This window comes from Zonotrichia leucophrys, chromosome 1A, assembly GCF_028769735.1.
Source record: "Zonotrichia leucophrys gambelii isolate GWCS_2022_RI chromosome 1A, RI_Zleu_2.0, whole genome shotgun sequence".
Taxonomy (NCBI): domain Eukaryota; kingdom Metazoa; phylum Chordata; class Aves; order Passeriformes; family Passerellidae; genus Zonotrichia; species Zonotrichia leucophrys.
In genome coordinates, this window is record NC_088170.1 from 59,371,648 (window position 1) to 59,393,736 (window position 22,089).

The following is a 22,089-nucleotide window of genomic DNA, read 5'->3' on the forward strand; positions in this document are numbered from 1 at the left end:
CCAGCAGCTCAGAGGAATGGTCTGTATGTCCTAATGCAATACCCAGCTCCTGGCTGTGACACCTTGCCTGTGCTGCTGTGTCACCTTAGACAAAATGTGCTGAGAACTTCATAAAAAGTGGGTTTGGGCCTTCAGTGGCTGAGGGGCAGGTGCCCAGGGTGAGTGTTAGAACCAGAGCATGCCCTGCATAATATTTTGGTCTCTGCTGCTTGTGCTTCTCTTACTGAGGAGTAGCAGACTGATAGCACCACTTCCTGACCACCTGGTTCTTTGATAGGGTGTTTTTTTAATATTTACTGACTGCAATGCAGATTCTGCAATGGGCATTTTAAAATATCCCTGAGCAGTACTCTGTCTCTGCTTTCTGAAGAGACTCCAGAAGATAACCATGGGAGCTACTTGCCTGTTATGTAAAGCTTATGTGCAAGGCTTCCAAGAGGTGGGAAAATGTTTGGATAGAACAGTTGATTGGAATGACAGGTAGCTTTTCATCAGACCCTAATAGTGTCTTTGCCAATCATAACTGCTTCTCTTTGTTCAGTTTTGTTTTTCTCCTGTATTTTCTCACTACAGTAGGCATTTTAGTATGAGGTAACTTTTTAATCTGTTGAGATCAAAAGACTTCATTGCTTGCTTGATTCTGTCCTTTTTTTTCACACCTTTCTGTTGATCTCTTGTATGGATTTTTCAGTTTGGTGATCAGTGTAGTATTTTTGAGGGATTAAGCCATTTTAAAGTGACTTAATTTTAATATTCAAAAAAGTTCAGATTTATAATTCCTGAGTATTATTGAGAAGTCTTGACGCAGTGATTATTCACAAAATAGAGTGGCTATCACAACTATCAACTCCAAAAAGAAATGAGTTCATTAGTCATGGGAGCAATTGTTCCTTGACTACCCTGTATTCCAGTGAAAGTTACATGGGATACCTTGTGGAGGTTCTTTTATGCTTTTCAAATCACAGATTCATTAAACTTGGAAAAGACCTCCAAGCTTGTGAAGTCCAAGCTTGACTGAACACCACCATGACAACTAAACCATAGCACTAAGTGCCATGTCCAGTCATTTCTTGAACACTTCCAGGGCTGGTGACTCAAACACCTCCCTGGGCAGCCTGTGCCAATGGCTGACTGCCTTTTCAGTGTAGAAATTATTCTTGATGTCCAACCTGAACCTTCCCCTCTGGTGCAATGTGAGGCCATTTCCTCTTGTCCTCTCCCTGGTTGCCTGGGAGAAGAGGTCAATCCCCACATGGCTTCACACTCCTTTCTGGTGCTTGTAGGAAGTGAAAAGGTCCCCACTGAGACACAGCAGCCAGGAAGGTGGCTGCACTCTGCCTACAGGGAATGCTGTACTGCCACATCCTGTCTGTCCTGTGTGCCCACCCTTTTCACTGTGCTCCTGGTCACTTGTGATCCCTAGAGCTCTTCAAATCTCACTCTGGTGCTCTGGCATCACCCTCCCCATGTCAGCCTCCCTCACAAGAGCTGCCAGCTCCTGCTGGATCTCTCTGCTGTTTTTTGGGTTTCGCTGATTCTGGGAACTCCCTACTGAACTCCTTGTAGTGTTTTCTGTCCCAGAAGTTACTGTAGCCACCAGCCATGTAGGTGCTTGTCATCACATACCTTCCCCACTCCACTCCTGAATGTCATGGAAATTGCCTTGTGCAGCATGTCACTATTTTACACTCCACCCCATAAATGATTTGCAGTTGTGTAGGAGCAGTATAGTCAATGTTTGCTAACTACACAAATTTTAACACATATATTGTGTATATAGCAAGATGCTTTTAGGACTCTTAGGAGTGGTTGTCTTTGAATGTTTCGGTCTATCTAAATAGACAGAATTATCCTTGATTGCTATAAAGGTGGGAGAAATATTAATTGACTTCATTCTGTTACAAAGAAATGTTTTCCTTTAGCAGCTGTTCCCTTCCCACATATCCTTTGTCTAACCCATTGGCCAGCCTTGTTGATGGCTGTGGCAGCACACTGGTTCACTAGTTCATTGGTTGCCTTGGTTGGCTTTTTACCCAGCACATGTATTTGCCAGACAGGAATGTCAGAAACTGGTTTTTTTCCAGGTTAGAAAAGCTAAGTGCTACATGGCATAACTAGCAGAATTTCACAGTTGCATTAAAGGGTGACAGAAACTGCATAAAAAACTAGTGTTGTGTTAGAAGAACACGGTTTTTTGATTTACAGTTAATTGCTGACAGATGATGTTTCATGCTGACAGATGATATTTCATGCTCTTTATCTGATAAAACCAAGTATAACTGAATAAGAGCTGGAAAACTGGTAGTTTTGACCACTTTGTATGTTATCTGAGCAAGGGATAAAAGGATATTTATATCTTTTGAAGTTGCATCCAACCTATTTAATGGGTCATTGAACCTAGATTTTTAATATTTTATGACTTTTCAATTCATGGTTGGCTGAAAGCTTTGCTTTCTCTAGAAATGGATGTTATGAATTTATAGCCTCTATTGTAGCACATCTAAACTTGTACATTTCTTTTATGAAAACAACACTTCTCTCTGTAGATTACAGCCATCACTATCTGCTGTTACAATAGGGCTTGTTTTATTTGTTTTCAGGCATCTGGAGGGCTTCTTGAGTGACAGTCTTCATCCTGGCCTTTCTCTTCCTTCTGGTGGCAACCAAATGCTTTAGATATACTGATTAAGAGTAGAATATTCTCCATGAGGCTCTTTGGTTTCCTGGCAAGCTTAGAGAGGGAAGATTCCAGTTACATCAATTTCCTACCAGCACAGAGTGACTTTCAGGAGTCCTCTCTTCCCTTGTGCTGCATGGTGACACTTGGCCAGCCTGGAACTGAAACTTCCATTCATCCTCGGTGCCTAGTCTGTTCTCCTTAAGGGTACCTGTAAGCAAAAGTACAGGAATGTGTTAAACTTAAATGTCCTGATTTTGTTAGGGAAGTGTTACAAACAGAAGTGGAAGTGTTCCTCTCAGTTGCTGTTGTACCAGAACTTTGTAACTCTTGGTTTATCTAGGCTGCGACATCACTTACCAAATAAAATTCTAATTAGGTGTTTGGAGTTTTTTCTTTTCCTCTGTTGAATGGCATAAAACCTAGTATGACTCACTGCCATATATTGCTGAGAGCTAGGCAGTTTTGTTATTTCTAATCTCTTGACATGCAGCCTTATAATAAATTTCTCCTCAATGTGTTGATGAGTGCATTAATGTTACAAATCAGCAATCTTCTTAGCTCCAGTTTGACAATACAAGAGTAGCAGGAAATTTCACGTTTCAACAGGTCAGATCCCTAAGTGTGAACAGTTTTATACCTAATTACTGAAGTCTCTGAAGTTATAGGACCCAGTATATCAGGAAATTTTTCTTCCTTACAGTTTTATTACACATTACCCTGAGTATCCTTTGCTGGTACTTTCAAGAGGCAGATAGCAGATTGGGCCAGGGAGAATCTTTGTTTTGAACCAATATGTTGTGCTTACACTCTTAAGCAATTGATACAAGTTGTTTTATTTTTTGTTTTTGCTACTATTTTTCCTGTTACAGAACCACTAAAATTTGCAGTTTATCTAGTCACAGTGAATATAAATGTGGAGTTGATTGCAGTCTTCTGCAGTGCATCTTGTGAGTAGTTGAGAAGCAGCATGCTACTGTGCAGTGTCTCTAAAGATCTGTTTTCACAATCTCAAGATTTAAAATCAATGTATTTTTAAATTGTTATTTTTCAGAACAGGCTCCCATTTGGGACTACAATGTGTTTTACCATTTTTCTGTTCTTGTGGTTGAAATGCCTGAGATCTGTATTGCAGAAGTATTTGGGTCAAATATTCCTGGAGTAGTTATTTTAATTAAAGAATTCTTAATATCCTGTTTCTTTATATAATATTTGGATCAATACTCTTTAAACACTTAATTATCAGAATCATCCAAAAATATACTGTGGTTAAGACACATTGAATGTCTTTTTTTTCTTGGAGAAGGCAACATAGTTTAGACTTAAGAGATACTCCCATATGTCTTATTCTGAGCAATCTCTTTTAATTTCATTATTTCTGCTCTTGCCAAATACAAAAGACTGATTTTTATCCTCAGGACAGGTTTAAAATCCTAATTGCTTGAATTATTTTTTAATGCAAAACTTTATTTACAAACACAACTTCTTCATATAGCAGTAAAAGGCTGGTAGCTGTGTGCACAGTTCTATAATTTACTGAAACAGCATTAAAAATGTAGGAGCCTTCTGTAAATATATCAAATCCTATCAGTATCACAGGTACTGGGTAGTATTTCTAACATTACTGCTTTCCTGGTCTTAATAGAACTTGACTTGCAGTATCTAGAAATGCGGCCATTGTGGGACAGATGCAATAAATGAAGGAGGAGGGCAGGCAAAATTTTCTACATTTGGGGAATTAAAATTGTATGGTCAGTGGCACCAAGATTTTCTTCTGGAAAACAGCCTTTATGTTGCTTTCCTGATCTTTTAAAAAAGCCTGCCTGGAACTGAGACCTCTGATGCAAAAATGAAGATATGGCAGAGGGATACTTCTGTTGGCTATTGCCTGTGCCTTGAAAAATAGCCAGCCTTTGTCTGGTGTCCACTTTGTGAGGCTACCTGACTTAAGTAATCAGATTAACTGTAAACATCATTCCCATCATTCCCCAAGTGTTCCTTTGACCATCTGTTACCATCTTTGGTTTCTCAGATTTTGGAAGTATGAACTAGAAAGGGGAGTACTTTTGAATTAGCTGTCTCCAAATTGTATCTATAGTCCTTTTACTTAGGAGTTGTGTTTCCTGGCTGTAATGGAGTAAATTAGGTGTACACATCTTCAACAGATTGCAGATGCATTCAGATCTTGGGTTTGAGTATCAAAATTAACTCCTGTCATCACTTCCAAGGATCTTAACAAAATTCAGAAAATATTCCCAAATAATCCTCAGGTACAGAAAATAGTTTGGTCCTTTCAGAAAATACCACATTAAGCAAATTTCCAGCATGCCTTTCATGCCTTTGTGAAGTACTTTAATTGATCCTCAAAGTGAGGGAACTGACTCAGAAATACTGATTTATCCATGCATCACTCTGTAGAGTTTTTATACTTCTTTTTAAAGTTGATGAGCGGAGCGAAGCAAAGAGTGTTGTGAACTGCCTTTTATTTTCCTTCTTATTAGGCAAATTGATTAATGCTAAAGTAAATGTGCTGAGAGAAAACAAAAGGAGCTTTTCCTTAATTTCTATATTGAATTAAATTAATGAAGAGAAAGCAAATTCATTAACATGTTGAAAGATTCCTCTAATATTCGGTCCCAAATGAATAAATTATTGAACTGCTTTTAAAAAGTGATGTTACTGTAACAATGAGTGGGCAAGGCTAATCTGTGCAAATGCTTTTGAGATATTGGGAAGGTTTTCAGGAGATGGCGGGGGAAGCTGGATTTTCATCAAGTGGGGGTTTTTGTTTTCACAAAGACTGCAAAGTATGGGGAGAATACAGTAACTAATAGTGAGAGAGCCCTTGCAGAGGCCCAAGAGAAGGTTAAAGAGTGGATATAGAAGAGGATATAGAAGATGCAGATGATATACTTTATCTTTGATGAATGCATCACAGCAGGCACATTGTCAGACCCAAAATGGGCTTACCCACTGTTTTACTTCTTAGACTGTAAAACTGTCTGACTACTTCTAAGTAATATCAAATGAGCAGGGAAAATTTAAGACTAGAAAGCAGAGGATGAGCATAGTCTGTGTATATTACAACTTCTTATTACCTGTGGCTTAAATGCCTGCCACAGAGGTAATATTTGCATTCAGCAGCCCATGGTTTAATTTGCTTCCATGAATGTGTCTCAGTGGCTTTCTAAACTCCTCCAAACTCTCTACCTCTGTACTGACTTTGCAGAGGCAAAATGTGTTATAGATTAACTACAATTTTGGATGAAGAATACTTCCTTCTGGATTTCTTGTTTACTTTTTTAAATTGGCTTTTTGGTTTGCTGGAATAATTCCTGAATCTTGTTTCAGTGTCCCCATTTTAGAAAATCGTTGGTATTTTTAGAAAAAAATATTGTATGTTTTATTTCTGTTTCTTTAAATAGCAGTTTTGGGAAGATAATGTGTGAGGTGTAGAGATAATGGGAAAGTACAGAGAAGAGTTGAAAGGAAGCTGTACTGATGAGTCAAGATTTGCAGCTAGTCAGAGTCACTAAACAAACCCTAGAAGACATACTGCTAATTGAAGAGAAAATATTCCAAAATATGAATAGAGCAAGGGTAGGAAGTGTCTTTTCAAAATAGAAAAATACATTTGCTTCTCTTGAGATTGAAGGGAAAGCCACAAGGGAGGCCAATTGCCGGAGAATGGTCTAGAGAGAAGGCAGCTGCTAGTATGCACAAAGGTGTTCTGTGGTCTGAAAGAAGAGTGTGGAGTGCTACAGAAAGAGGAGGGGTAAAGGAAAAAGGCAAAATATGTGTTTATCCCTTGATTAAGTGTATGAAATTGGCACTGTTTCTTGTCAAGCATCATTCTGTGTAAATGGGATACAAAAGGGAAGACCTGGTAGAATAAGGAAGAGGTGGTGAGCAGTGATTATACAATGGAGCAAATATCATATGAAAATGGTTCCAATGACCTATAGAATAAAAACCAGAAGAATTTTCTAGTAAAATTCAATGTTATATGCCTTGGGCTTAATAAACATTTCTGTTCTGAAGAGACACAAGAAAAGTTTTAGGTGGTGAGTACGATACAAACTGAGTTGGTTTAACAGCAAGAAATTCAAGGTCGTGTACTTGAGGGTAAATAAACATTTCTTCTGGATTGTGTAAAGGAAGTTTTGGCTTTCTTAACAAATGACTAAATCGCTGATGTGATGAAGCTTTGAAAAAGCAAATGGAGTCACTTGTTTAAATCTGTAAATCACATAGATTTGCCTTGAATGAAATGAAATCAAGGTCCTGGAGACTCAACACAAAATAATGACGTAATACTTCTGTGACAGCAACACAAAAACCCAAACTAATCTGGAAGAAAGAAAGACATCAAATGCAAGCATTCCTAAAAGAAACTGCAAAGCAGGCTGGGTCAGTGTGTTTGCCCCATCCCATCCTGCACAGCCCCTGTGTGTATCACCAAAGGGAGGGCACAGGACACTGTCTGTGGAGCAGCACTGAGGCTGGGGCTGGGTCTGTTGGTGCCTCTGTTAATGTCAGAAACATTTTGACTGTGTTCATAATGTAGTTTAAAAATAGAGTTGGATTGCTTTAAGCTGAGATAAAGGTAAAATACCTAACTGAAGCATGTCCTAATAAATGTTTAACTGCAGGCTTGAAGGCTCCAAGTAATCTTTAAGGGTGTCCCTCCTGTTGTATTTGTTTTATGCATTAAAAGCCTTGCACAAAATGTAATTCAGTATCAAAACCTGATTGTTTTGTACAAGCATTCAAACAAATGTTGGTTTATTTTTATTAATAAAAACAATTTTTATCAAGTACTATCTTAAATATATATAGTTGTAATGTTCTATGGTTATCTTTCTGTGCAAGCTTTTCAAATAAGGCTGACATTTGAGCACACTCAGGCTATAATTTTCATTGAAATAATTTTGAGCAGGTTTTTTTATGCTCACATAATTTGTACTAGGGTCATTGAATTTAACTCCAGGAGGGTTTTGCACAGTTATTCTGACTGAAATGTGTTTTGTAAATGGTATTGGGTGTTCCAAGTGCCATGTCCCTAGCAGAGGTTTTTCCATGTGCCCGAATGTGACTGCTGGCAGGGGTAGATTTTGATCAAGTGCACAGGCTTTGAGAGCTGTGGGATGATGGTGCTGCAAAGCACCATTCATGTGACTGTGAAAGAATGTAGTGCCCTTGTCTGACAGAGCTGAATACGGAAAGTTCTTCATTTCTTGACGTGTTTGACGTTCAGAATCTGTGTGTGACAGTAAGCCAGACTGAAGAGTTAGAATTAATTTTACATATTGGGCAAGATAATTGAATGTTATAAACTGTAGAGATGAAAAAAACCACACAGAGCATTTAGTATACTTCTGCCAGTTTGAAATTGTTCCTCCTTTCATTAATATTTTTCCAGTCCAGTTTAAAATGTACACTTCATGAGATTTCAGTCACATCTCTCAGGAAGCAGCTTCCCCTCCACCCCAAACAGCATCATTTTCTGTTTAGTTTTATCCTGTGGATTTGAGAAATGTCCCACTGTTGGTCCAGGCCCTTTCCTAGATAGTTTGTCATTGCTTACCCTAGCTAACCATGCGTTTCCCTGTGTCATGGGTTCTAATTCTGCTCATGTTTCACACCTCAGTGAAGATTTTCTGGCTTCTTGTGGTGTCCTCGGGAAGAGCCCGGCCTTTCTCAGCAGACAGCCCTTCCTTCTGGAATCTTTGTCACTTCCACACAGCCATGTGCTCACAAAGCCAGGCTTTGTGTCTGCTTGGGGAATGATGCAAGGCCCATCTGTTAGTCCAGGCTGATAGGAAAAAAGCTGCCTTGAAGGATGACTTGTGGGTTGCTTGTTTTTTCCAGAGGTTTCAATGTCCATATTTGACCAGTGAATCTCCAGAAGCAATCTGAGTGGTCATTTCCTCCTGGGAACAGTTATCTGCTGTGCTTTTATGATTATACTCACCTTGGATCCAAGATTTCAGCAGCAGGTTTCTCACACAAATACATTTCAAAGCAAGTTCCATCATCGCTTATTTTAAACATACTGGTAAATCCCATTTCTCTTCATCTTTCAGATCAGAAAGGGTTTTTTTTTTCAGATTCTCTTGTTATTCCTGTCGAAGATTTCATTTAATTGTTAAATTTTGCTAGTATTAAATCATCACCAATTTCAGTAATTTTACAAATAACTCTACAATTTTTCTTCCAACTATAATTTCTTTTGTTCTGAAGATTCTCAATAAATATTCTTTCTTCTATCACTCACACAGTTTTTCTGGCTTGTTTTTAGTCTATTCTTGCCAGATGTTTCTTCTCAAGCTTTTGTGATAACGAAATGGAGCCACTGTACCCATGATATTTGAAAAAAACCCTTAAAAAAAATTTCAAAAGCAGTGGTGTATTTTTGGCTAAGTGCAATTAGTTTGGCACTGCATTCATATTTTTCCCATCTGTGTTTCAAACTTTTGATGTGTCTTAATTTAAGAACATATTGCCTCCAAAGTTTTGTAGTACCTGAACTTTTGAAGTAGTAATTGTTTTTCAGTGCTTAAGTTACAGGTATACCTGGAACTAAAGTGCTGACGAGACATGAATATTGGTGAATTTTAAAATTATGCTACAAATACACTGTCTTAAACCCAGTTCATTCCACTGTATCCTGCTTTACCAGGTGCATGCACTGAGTAGGCCCAGAGAGATTGCAATTTTATGCAAAATAGTTCAGCTTCAGAAGAAGAGTGCAAGTTAGGTCTGGTGATGTTTTAATACCACACATGGCTTTTTCTTTTTCTTCTTCCTTCCTTTGCTCCCACCCCACTTATTTGTCAGATGTTCAGCAGAGGTGCTGAAGCCTCTCATGTCAGAAGGGATTTGGACCTTCTGTGTCCCAGAAGACTTCTGAACTGTTTGGTGAGGACAGTCATCTTTTATTTATTGGGTCTAGATTCAGCACAGAATATTAGAGAAACTTAATAATTCCACTTCTACCATAATCCAGTCTTTTCTATCAATTTATTGCACAAAATAGGTGTCTTGTCCATTTCTGTGGCTGACAGCTACAGAACACTCCTGCTATATTGTATAAAGCAAGAAAAAATTAGAAGTCATTGCTTTTTGAGCTCCATTGCTGGTTTTGATTCTCCCTGAATCCCCTGAAAAAGCTGTGCAAGCAAAGCTCCAGGCTGCTGCCCCTCAGCAGGCAGGCTTTTGGACTTGTCCTTAGGAGATCTCTGCCTTTCTCCATGCATCCATCTCCATACAGATGCCCAGGCATCTGTAACTACTGCATGTTGAATTCTAATCTAAAGTCTAACAAGTTAGGTATTTTAGCTCCTAACATTTGGCTGTCTGTAGGATAGCTGGTCCCTACTCACCCCCCATAGATATATGTTCTTTCCCTTTGCCTCCACTGAGCCTCTTTGGAGACAAAACTGTTTCTTGCCTGCCTGAATTGAAAATGGCAGTTTTCTCTACAGCTGTCTTTTTAAGTGATCTCAGAGTCAGGACTTGCTGTTCCTGCACTTGCTTCCCTGTGATGACATTTATTAACTGTTGTGAAAGAAATAAGTAAAAGATTGCAGTTTCCTAAGATCATCCACTGATCATAAAGAGTAACACTACTCTTTATTTATCTTGTAATATTGTATATTAGCATTATTTATCTTGTAATATTGTATATTGAGTCTTTGAGATAATTTCTTAAGTCAAGAACATTAATGAAACTTAGTGTCCAGGTTGTTCAGATTTCTTGAGTCAGCCTTTAGTAAGGAGTTTTGCATTGCTGACCTCGTGTTACTCACAGAGCATTTGGTGCTAGTTAGAAAAGAAAATGCAGAATTTGTTGAAGTATTGCTGGAGCATTTGTAATGCAGCAGCAAGATGACTTTTCCATCTCACATAAAACTGAGATGGATCTCCAGACTGTGCAGACTTTTTCTGTGGTCATAAGGACCTTCAAGGGACCCTCCTGCTATTCCTGCACTGGTGATTTCTGAATGTGAGAGCAGCTGCAAGTGCCATGCAGAAGTGATTTGCCAGTATTGATGCACGTGGGTGCAATTGTTACAGCAGATTCCTCCATAATGGATGTAGATTTTGTTGAATGGAAAATGGAGAAAAATGTACTCTCATAAGTATTTTAAGAGTATAAAACCTAACAAGTTTGAGGTTTATCCCAATCCAGTGATACGTGCAAAGTAATTAATGCTCTGGAATCTGAGCCATTTGCCATATACTGAATTCAATTTTCTTTAATTTTGTCAATGCTAAAATTTGATAAACCATGTAATTTATAGATCTGAATTAAGTACATGGAATTTGTCTTTGTGACTATGTGTAGACCAGCATTCCTTAAACAAACTCCAAAGACTTTTCAGAATTTTGGCATCCAAACTATTGTTGTCTCATGCCATATGAAAGAAAGTTAAGTCCAGGCTGTTAAAAAAATTTTTTCATTCTTGGATACCATATTTTTTCTATTCTCCATAGGTAGGTATAATTTTTTTCTATTATATTATTCCTGCCTCCTACAAGCACTGTCACAAATTTGAAAACCAAGTGTACTTCCAGCAAAAGAGTGGGGTTATTACTGAGTTAGGAGTATTTTTTTTATTGTTACAACTTGCTGATGCTTTTTATAGCATTGTGCTTCCTTGAACATTTGAACTGACACTTTCTTTCCTGAAATACATTATTCTTGAGGAATTCCTTACTGTCCTATTATCATTACTCAGAAGTAGGTCATGGTTGGCTGGGTTTTTAAAAATGAAAACTGTAGCCAAGATAGCATTTTGTCACAGAATATAACCTCATTGCCCTGAATTGTCTGTGGTATCTATTGCAAAGGCGAAGGAAAAATCTTCTTTTCTGCTTTTACTTCTTTCTTTCCATGATATCTGGGAGGAGATGGGGAGACAATGGAATCACTACAGTGTCTCTTCCTAACTGAGTCAGAATGGGATGACTATTTCCAGTGGTGATACCCCATGACTTCACTTTAGTGGTGCCACAGCCATCACTGGAAGAACAAAGTGAAAAAGTATACTGGTACATTGCTATTTTGGTAAAATAATCAGTGGCTCTGTCAAGACACTGTATGTGTATTTGTAGGCAAATTTCTCTCAACTCAGGCCCTGCTCTTTTTAACATACAATCTTCCAGCCTTTTCTTTCCAACCTTCAAATTCCTTTTTATCTGGAGTGGAGTGAAACATCCATCTGTTCAAAATGCAATATGATCTGGCACAGGAATATCCAACATTGAGTGGAAGAGTTCAAAAGGAGGTCTTCAGGGATAAAGCAAAGAAAATCCTGGTCCTTCCTGATTGTCAGGCAGAGATTTGGAAATGCTCAGCTCATGCCTATTATTCCTGTTCCTCTGTTCAAAACTCCAGGATAACTTTTGATATGAAGGATGGAGGGTTTAGTCTTTGTCTATTACTGCTGGTGCAGAAATGTAATGGCAAGATGTATGTAGATTCCTGTGTTTTCTAGCTGCAGAGCTATGTGGAAGTGAACAATGAGCAAGTGGGAGTGACTTTCCAGAGAAAAATGGGAATTAGGCCAAATGGAAAAAACAAACAAAACAAACAAAACAATAAATTGGCCACTGTTATTCATGTTAACAAAAATGACTAACCTTACTTGTGTCTCTTGTCCATAGATCACCTCTCTTGTGACCCTGCAGCTGTTATCCATGGTTGGCCAGAATGACCAGCTCGATGGACCACGATACAAGTGCACTGTGTCTCTGGACTTCATCAGAGCTATTGCCCGGTGAGCCTGCTAAGAGTTCATTTACTGGTACATGTGCTGACTTGAAAGAGACTTCAAACCAGGTATTTGCTCAGTCTATAGCTCTTTGCAGACCAGAATAGAAAACCTCAGGAAGTTTTCTAAGAATGACTGAATAAGTCGTGTTATTTATGAGAAATGTTGTACCCAAGGTAAGTATAGTCCATTCCTGTTTTGAAAATGATTTATGTTACAGTGGCAGTATGTGTTACAGTAACATACTGTCTTTGTGCTTAGTAAAGGTCAGGGACTTCATGTGAAAATATTGCTCTGAAATGTCAGTCCATTTCATTACCAAAAAGCACATTATGGTATTTGAATCTGAAATTATGTTTGGTTCTTAACAGTGTTGTGCATATGATATTAAAACTACATAGGTTATAGAATTTCTTGCACATAGACTATCTTTTGTGATCTGTTATTGATATAAGCTAATTCAGTTAGTGGATGTAAGTACATCATTTTTGTTTATCCAGAGCCTTCAGTTGTGAAGTCTGAGAACAGTTTGAGATCCATCAGGAGAGATGGCAATAATTTGCAAACAGAAATACATGCAATACAAAGGCAGCAATCAGGCCTATGTCTCCTATTTTATCTGTTGCTGCCACCTTATTAGAAAGTCTTGGATAAACAGTCTATAACCAGAACAGAGCCCAGAAATGACATGTGTCAAAAGGGAGAAATGTTCTCAAAGTCAGCTTTTCTCTGTAATGTGGAACTAAGGAGGAACCTGAGGTGTTGGGTGTATTCCATAACCTCAGTGCACATGTTACTCTCCTGAGCTATTAAATGCCCAGTAGCCTTGTCAGTAAATGCAACAGATACACTTATTTCAGTTTTCAGTTGGACAGGCTGCAGAATGAAACTTTGTCTGGCTCAGGTCTGGCTGGACCACAGTGCCAGGACCTCCACAGCTTTGCAATGTCAGTTTGCTATTCCCAGCAGTAAAGCCACTTGGTGAGTGATGCCCTGAAAAAGCTCCCCCTGGAACCAAGCACAGCAGACCATCTGCTCAGCAACATGGATCACTGTGTGTTCAGTTATACATTGGGATTTATCCTTGAATTGGGATACTTTGACAGCCCTTTCCTTGCAACTTTGAGATCCTCAGAAGTTTCAGTGATTATGTTAAAGTTGCTGCTAGGTATAGACGGCCAGAAAACCAAAACTTGTGCCATGCAGCTCATGCTTACTGGAGAAAGTGCTTGTCAAAGACATTCACTTCAAACCTCAGTGCATGGTAGTGTTTTAGCTTGCTTTCCTTTAGGTCTGATGTGTGTGTATGTGTATATATGTATGTATATAAACTGACTTTTCCTACATGTTATGAAGAAGAGAGCAGTTCTTTTATCTTCAAAAGTAGTTTGCAGGTCTTTATTTGCTGCTTAGGTAGGGCCATTTAAATTAGATAGATAGATAGATAGATAGATAGATAGATAGATAGATAGATAGATAGATAGATAGATTGATTTTAAAGTTGGCCTGTTCTCATTTTCTCCTCCTTCTCCCTTTTTTTTAAATCTTGTTTGTTCCTTTGTTACAATTTTTATTAAAATACACTTTTCTGACCACAGTATTTATTAAATCTTCTTAAGAGGATGACCCGTAAAAAGGCAAGGTTTCATGAACTCATTAGAAATGAGCTACTCTCTTCCCTGGGTGGGGCTACTAGCTATAGGATGAAGGCCTGACCTTCTGTGCTTTAAGAAATTTCATTTTCTATCTGTGCAATAGTTTTGATTGTATTTGTCACAGAGAAGGAACTACTTTGAAATCTCAGCCAAAATACATATCAAGTAAACAGCCCATACAGCCCATCTTCTGATTCTTCTTTCTCTGTTATTGCAATAGTACTAAAATAAGTTTACTAGTCACTAAAATCTTCAGATTTTAGTTACCATCTCAGCCTTTTTACTTCAGCATATTTCCTAATGGAAGGCTGAGGTGTGCAAAGAATGGGACAGAAAAGGATGATCCCTCCCCACCCCCATTCAGGCTGTTCCGATTGTCATTTCATTTTCTGTGTTTTTTAAGCAAAAGTGAAGTTTGCACTAAAAAAAAAAAAAAACCAAACAAAAAGCCAAAAAAAACCACCTGTTTTTGGAAAAGAGTAAAACACTTGTGTCTCTTCCTGGTGGCTTTGAACATGATAACTGCTGAAGTGCACAGTCTCTTTTACCATGGAACCTCACATCTGGCTTATTCTCAGTCTTATTCTGACTTATACTCAGTCTTTGTGGAAACATCTCTGTGCTTTACCACATAGTAGTTAAACATTTAGCTGAAGGCAAAGTTAGATGTTTCTTTGTTAGAAATAATTTCTCTTTTAAGAATTTCAAACCTAAGTTCATAAATTTTCTGCAGCTGAAGTAGGGCTCTCGTAGTGTTTATTGAAATAATGGATCTTTTCAGAGAATCTGTAATAAACCCAGTTGTTATGACAGGACAATTCTGTTTCATTTAGTTGATAAGGTCAGCATTTGTTGGTGTGTATGATCTTGTTTCTGTGGAAAGCCTTATAATTAAAGCACTTGTTTTTGTGTGACACAATGTCATCTAAGTCTAGCAGTGGCAGTTAATGCCTTTAAATTTGTCACTGACTCCAGTGACAATGTTGTGTAAGTCTAACAGTGGCAGTTAATGTCTTTAAATGTGTCACTGACTCCAACAGAGTATTTCCTGTTACGTATCTTGGAGATTTCTAAACTTTTTCTCTGTTCAAAATGATCTTATAAAAACTTTTTGAAAAGTGGGTTACAGGCTGATGCATGAACAGAGACTATTAAATGATTGTAATCCAACAAATAAGAATTCAGCTAGCTAATCTCACTTAGTGTTGTTAGCAGCTATTTTTGCATCATTGAATACTTTTTTTAAAAAACCCTTTTAATTTTATACTTGTCATTTTATGCAGTAATTTGCATTATTTATTCAAACAGTAAACCCTAAAGTCTGAGTGTTAGATTGTATAGAATAATGAGTTTAGAGACAAAAAAATAATTATATGTTTTATTCTACTGCTGTTTCATTTTGCCTGCTATTAAAGTACAAAAGTGTACATTAAAATCTTCTATCCATTGATTGGCATTCTTGGATTTTTCAAATTTAGCTATGAACATGGGTCAACTACTGTCAAGACTGAAAGAACACAGGCTCCAAATGAGTACAGATGAAGGAGTACATGCTAAAACAGGTGGTTTAGGAGATGAACAAAACATTCAATAGGATAAAAGGTTGTTGCTTTGCATCACCAACTGGAACATCAAGTTTGCCATACGAAAATGTGATCTTATTAATATATTTTTTTGTTTCATTGTTGAAATTAGAGTCTTCTTTTCTTTACTAGGAAGTTGCTATATTTCTTTTCTAGAATTTTACAAAGTTGAAATAATCAGAAGAGGGGTATTGTAAATAATGAGAGAAATTAAAAATTCATTTATCTTCACTTACGTTTCTTTTGGGGAATTGCTTGATTTTGATTGTGCAGAATGTCCTGCATGTGCTGTCTCCACACAGGTTAAAGTCTTAGCACTGTTAAGATGATTGCTCTAATATACTGTGTTTTTGTTTATAGGACCGTGAACTTCGACATAATAAAGTACTTGTACGATTTCTTGTGAAAACAAGCTTCACAGCCATATGGACACTGTGACAATGACTAAGGCAAGCTGTGTTCATCTCTCTACTTAGCTGGCCAAAAAGAAGAGTATTTTGGCTCTTTTGGATTTGTCCAAACAGGTGCTGGCCCAGCATGGAACCTGATGAAAATACTCTGATTGGTCTGGGTGGATCTGAGCAGAGGACTATTTACCAGGGACCCTGGAGTATTTGGAAGCAATGTGTTAATTATAAACAGCAGGGTTTGAGCACAATCTGTTCTAGTCTTAATGATGTTATCTTAACACTGAAATTGCCTGAAACCCATTTACTTAGGACTGCATTTTGCTCTATGAACTCTCCCCAGTGCTTTGAACATGGCAGCAGCCGTTGTTTGTATGCCCAGTCTTTTCACTTCCTCTCCACAGGAATCTTTGCAATTGCCTGCCAAAGCAGCTTTTCCTGAGGCCACCATTTTAGGAGAGTGGAGTAGCAAAGTATAATAAACATAAGAACATATTTAAAAATCAAGCTGGTACAAATTCTTCTTTCTCTTCAGCATTATGTAGGCAGACTGTTACCCTGTCATATGGAGATCACGATGGTAGGAAACTCCCAGTTAATCACTGTATTGTCTTTTTCAGACCATTCATAAATGTTGACAATGAATGTATTTTTATGAAGCTCTGTTTTAAAAAAATAATTGATTCTTAAAACTTCTATCCCTATGTCAAACTTGAAATGTTTTACTTTTGCTTCAAAATTCTATAGTCCTTTCATGCTCACCCAGTTACAGGAAGTGTTAATTATAGTGACATGTGGAATGAACCTACTTTTAACATACACACCACATAATGGCTTTTGTAACAGCCTCTGTCCTGTAGAGGAGGATGGCACAGCTGCCTTTTCATCAGGGAGGGAGAAATTCAACAGGTGACAGAGTCTTTGTGCAGCAATTCCCCAAAAGTGGTGGAATAGTGAGTAGCTAAAGTTTTATGTTACAATACATGATGGATACACTACAATTGCAGCTTACTCACAGTAGGTACACAATTTATGGAGCATGAAAATCCCCTAGTCCAGTTGGAGGTAATTGTCTTCATGAATCTGAAAATTTCAGTAGTCCTCTTGAAAACTTCAGCTCCCACAGCCTGTTACTCTGATGTTTTACTTTGCGCGAGTAAAACTCACAAAGGTGAGTGCTCACCTTTGACAGTTTGACATGACCATGCCAGGTTCTAATTTGAACATTATGGGCTTTTTTCAGGGAAAAATCATCAGTCTTCCCCCCTTGCTCCTGTATTAGAAATGGTCAAATACTCTAAACATATATGTAGTCTTTATTGTTTTGGGTTTTTTTCTTTCTTTCTTAGTTTTTGTTTTCTTTTTTGTTGCTTTCTTTTTTTCCCCAATTGTGGATGCGTAGCCATGCTTCTGGATTGAGACCCAAGTGACAAAAGCATCCTTCTGGCCAAGCTCTGGCTTCCTCCCTCAGGGGAGTGTGAAAGGGCAGCAATGACTCATCTCCGTGATCTGTTTCCCTTCCTACCGCTGAGCTGGATCCAGCCCTGCACCTGTCCATGAGGTGGCAACATTTGTCACACTTACTGAAGTGGTTGGATGGGAATTCATAGCCTGTTTCAAAAATGTTTACTGCCTGCTTTTGGTTTTGTTTATAAAAATGTCCATAAAGTGAACTTTGGGCTTTACAGTGCCTTTCTATTTTAGAGCTAGTGCTGGGCTGAGCTTGGCTTCTGTGGATCGCCTGTATGACTGCCTAGGGCTGCAGTTTGTAGTGGAAAGAAGTTTTGAGGTATTCATTTGTCAGCTAGTCCATGTAAAACAGTAACAATAGATCATAGGGATTTGTTTATGATCTGGATTAGAATTTGATATATGAAATGTGATGGGACAGGTGATTTGTTAAGTGCTACAAAACTTGAGTCACAAAATTTCATTTTCAGTAATCCCAGTCATTTCCACCAAATAGACCAGACCCTCAAAACTCTTCAGCTCCAAATTTGAAGCACAAATTAGACATAAAATAAAGGTCTTAGAAATTAAGCAGTGAGAAAACTTGGTGCTGCTGATATTTTTTCAGTCTAATTTCTTCTATATATTAGTCTTGTGGGCATTGGTGATTATTTCCAGTGTAAATCCAAAGGATACTAATTTTTGTATAATGTAGTTAATTCAACTGAAATGAGGTTAACTAGAGAAGGAGTAGTAACTGAGGATTCATTAGACAGAACCACTCTCCTTACTTTGAAGGCACTTTTTTGACCTTTGTGAAAGACTCCTATCAGTGAAATAAAATTTAAAGCTGAATCAGCAGAGTATGAGAATGAACAAGGTGACTGAAGTGCAAATGATTGATGTAGGCTATAACTAGGCTGATGATGAATAGTAGGATTTATTCTGACAAACTAGAAATATTTCTATATAGCCATGTCAATGAGTTTATAAATTACTGCTGAGTTTCTTACTAGATACCTTAGCAATATTCTGTTCTGAGACCCCATTTTCATGCATGAGGCCTCTTTTAGCCTCCTCTGGGCCAGGATTTCACCTCTTCTACAGGTGGTTTTGATTGAGAACTGTGCAAACAATGTAGAGCAAGATAGGTGCTGAAGGTTTTCTGATTAGTTAAACTTAGTGCTGCAGTATGTATTTTAAAATAGCAAATTATTTTTGTAACTCCTGAGTCACAAAGCATTAGAATACTGAAAAAAATTACAAACTTACAGTGCCTTTCTCCAGTGGCTGATCCAAACATTAACAGGAGGTGGGACTTGTTCTTACAAGGATAAAGTAATGGAAAAAGAAATGCAGCTGTCATCAGTTGTGGAGAGATTAGTACCCTTGAATAGCTCTGGCTTCATCAACAGCTGCATTTTCATGCACCTAACATGGAGATTTTATTTGTTAAGAAGGCTTGCAAGGCTGCATCCACATGTAATGAATTAATTCATTTTCTTTGGACAGTGATTTGCCTTACTTGGGTTATTGCAGAACCTGCTGTTTCTACTGTAACAATTCCTGTAGGTATTGACTCTTTTGGGATGAGATAAAGAAATACATTGTTTATTTCAGTACCTTCTGAGTTCTGATGCTTCTATACACCATGTAAAACCATATTCATTCTTGCCATTGGTGAAATTTTTCCAGTATCCACTAAATACCATTTTGACAAGGCCCATCAGGCACTTTGTTCTCTTCTGACAACTGGAACATCCAGCAATGTCAGGAGAATGGTGTGAAGGACAGGATTTCCAGCAGGAATACAGGAGATATTACATGTCTGTGACCTGTGGGCAAAATGTACCCAGTTAAGTATCTCAGGATTAGGGTGTTCCCTCTGCACTTGTACTGGCAGAGATGGCAGGGAACAGTGAGAAATGGCAGGTTCTCGAGGACTGCCTGGAGGTTGGTGTACTGTGTGTTCTGCTGTCCTGGGGTGACGTTATGATGCTTGTATATCCCCATTCATCTGTTCTGTGCCTTTAAGACCGGCTCTGAAGAGTGGAAGTTTTGTTTGGGTTTCTCTTATCAGGGACACAGAGACAAGCGGTACATAGGGCTGTTTTTTCACTTCCAGCTTCAGCTTGCTGCTTTTGCTCGCTCTTTTTTTGCTCTTGCTTCTGCTCTGCTTTCTGCCTCTGCTTATTAGCTAGTTTAGCTAAACAGTCCACATTGCTTCCTGGACTGTTTCTCCTCTCCTGTTTCTGTGACCATCTCAAACCTGCTCCGGACTGGGACCCGGGAACACCGAAGGTTTGGCTGCAGCGGCTGGCCCAGCGCCGGAGGGACTGAGAACAGAGCAACCACCCCCGAAAGAGACTTTCTGATTTTGCCATCTTTCTCAGAGCGGTGTCATCGGGTATTGTTCATTTTGTGTGCTGGGGGGTGCGGGGCCAGTCAAATAAACAGGTTCTTTCCACCTCTCTCCGAGGAATTTTTTCCCGAACCGGTTGGGGGGAGGGGCCGTGTGGGTTTCGCTTTCTGGAGGGGCCCTCCTTTGCAGATTCTTTAACAAATTTGCCCAGTCCAGAAAGTTGAGGAACAGAAGATGTTCTCCATCCAGAAGTAAATCCTATCAGAGGTGAATAACTTCTCCAGTTTTCTCAGTGACAGAATGGCATAACTTACAAAAGAGCTTCATCATTGCTGGTAAGTATGCATTGGGATAAAGATACAGCTTGATTAGCAAGTCTAATCATAGATAATACAACATTTTTATGTGTTTGTAGATATTGGAATGGCTTCACTAGAAAATTGAATGGGAGATTAATAGCAAAACCCTGTGTTTTTTATCTCAGCCTCATTTGAGATCTTTTGCTGTGAACAGGCTGATTCAAATGAACTGTACAACACTCAAATAAGGGTAACTTTTTGATTCTTTATTTTTGTGCATGTTTATTAAAAACATTTAAATAAAAAATCTGAAAACAATACAGGAATTGTTTGTGTATGCCGGCAGAGTTGAAACTGCAGAAGTACAATCCTTATAATGACCATACTCATGTTTTCATGAAAACTTATGTCTTTAAAAAGCCATAGCTCAATGGCAGATGCAAAACAAAAAAACAGAAAAATACCATACTGCTTGTTATTGGACATGAGCAATATGACAGCCATGTATTTGAACAACCAAGTATCCACTCAGGTGTCTGATATCAAGGAGCTCAGAAGGATGATATGAAAGTAGGACCAGCACTGGGCAGTCAAGCAGCCCCTGGATGGAGGTGTTTCCATGCTGTTGAACAAGTGAATGTCTGACTGTAAGCAGGGAGTCTTGGAGTGGGAACATGATGTCCAAAGTACCACCAGTAGACTTAATATTTGAAATGTTGTAGTGTGTTGTACTTAGTACTTAAAGCCCCTTCTCCTCTGCCAGTGACCAATACCCCATTTTTCCAAAGCAGGAGAAATATGCCTAACTCTTCTTTCATTTGGTTCAAACTACCTTTGGTAAGAAATCGTTTCCCCTGGTGTGTTGCAGTTGCCAAAAAGGATTTGCTGTACAGCTCTTCCAAGGGAGTTGCCACCAACAGGCAGCAAAGTACTAAAACAAAATACCCTCCTGTTTGGGTAGGCAGCTGGGCTCTTTTTCCAGGAGGGAAACAGGCTGGGCTTTCCTCTGAGAGGAACTTGTCCTTTTGACAGCTTTGATGTTCTGAAGTATCCAGAACTCTACCAGACTTCTGTATTCCTCTTTGTTTCTTCCTGTACCCTCCCACTGCAATTCTGTGATTTTGAAATGGTTCTTAGAGAGATCTGCACCAGAAGCACAGCAAGCTCCTGGGATTGACATCCCACAGGGGATGCTGCTGTGATGCTGTCCCCCTGTGGTGCAGGTGTGCATTGTTCAACTAACCTGTTGCCACATACTGCCTTCTGGCCTGCCAGGACCTGTTTGGGTATTTGGAGAGGCTTTGGATTTGGCTTCAGCAAGGTCCTTTTCCAAAACCTGGTGCACTGTGTTGAGCCATTAATGCTGTACTGGTGTTCATGTTTCATATTTGTTCAGTTTTGATTAAATACTGATGAAAAGCCCATGTCAGTCTCAGACTGATGGATTAAATGTGATTTTTCTTAAGCAGCGCACAGCAAAGGTGCAGCTTTGCCTAAATTCATTCAGCACATATGTTCCATTTTCCTGACACATAGATTTTTCTACAGAACAGGATTTCTAATATGCAAATAGTTTCTTTTCTGTATTCAGTTTTTGTTCAGGGAAATATGTGCTGCACATTATTTCATGTACCTTCTTCAGATAGTTGAGTTCAGAGGCATAAAAGAAGCCTGGGAGGGCTGGGAAATTGAGCTTTGCTTGCAGGCTTTCCTGGAGCCTATTCATTGGTACTTCAGCAGCTGAGCACTTCTTGTGCTCACATAGGTAATCAGGGTTTTCACATAGGCACCTCCTAAATCCCAAGTCAGAGAATAGTTGTGAAGAGAGAATAGCCAGGAGTGGCATAAGTAACGTCTCATTAAAACAGCCTTGCCAGA

General features: G+C 38.7%; 1 protein-coding gene across 4 annotated transcripts in view; it reads left to right on the forward strand.

Moving 5' to 3' along the window:
- Window positions 1–16,607, forward strand: part of ORC5 (origin recognition complex subunit 5) — a 62,038-nt gene extending 45,431 nt beyond the window's left edge. For 3 of the 4 annotated variants that reach the window (XM_064702883.1, XM_064702884.1, XM_064702881.1), the window contains exons 14-15: window positions 12,350–12,462; window positions 16,055–16,607. In XM_064702883.1, the coding sequence (XP_064558953.1) occupies window positions 12,350–12,462; window positions 16,055–16,100 (159 nt within the window). In that variant the 3' untranslated portion in view covers window positions 16,101–16,607. Of the gene's footprint in view, window positions 1–2,600; window positions 2,692–12,349; window positions 12,463–16,054 lie in introns of those variants that run through there. The other variant, XM_064702885.1, reaches the window with a different exon arrangement.
- The last annotated feature ends 5,482 nt before the right edge of the window (window positions 16,608–22,089 follow it).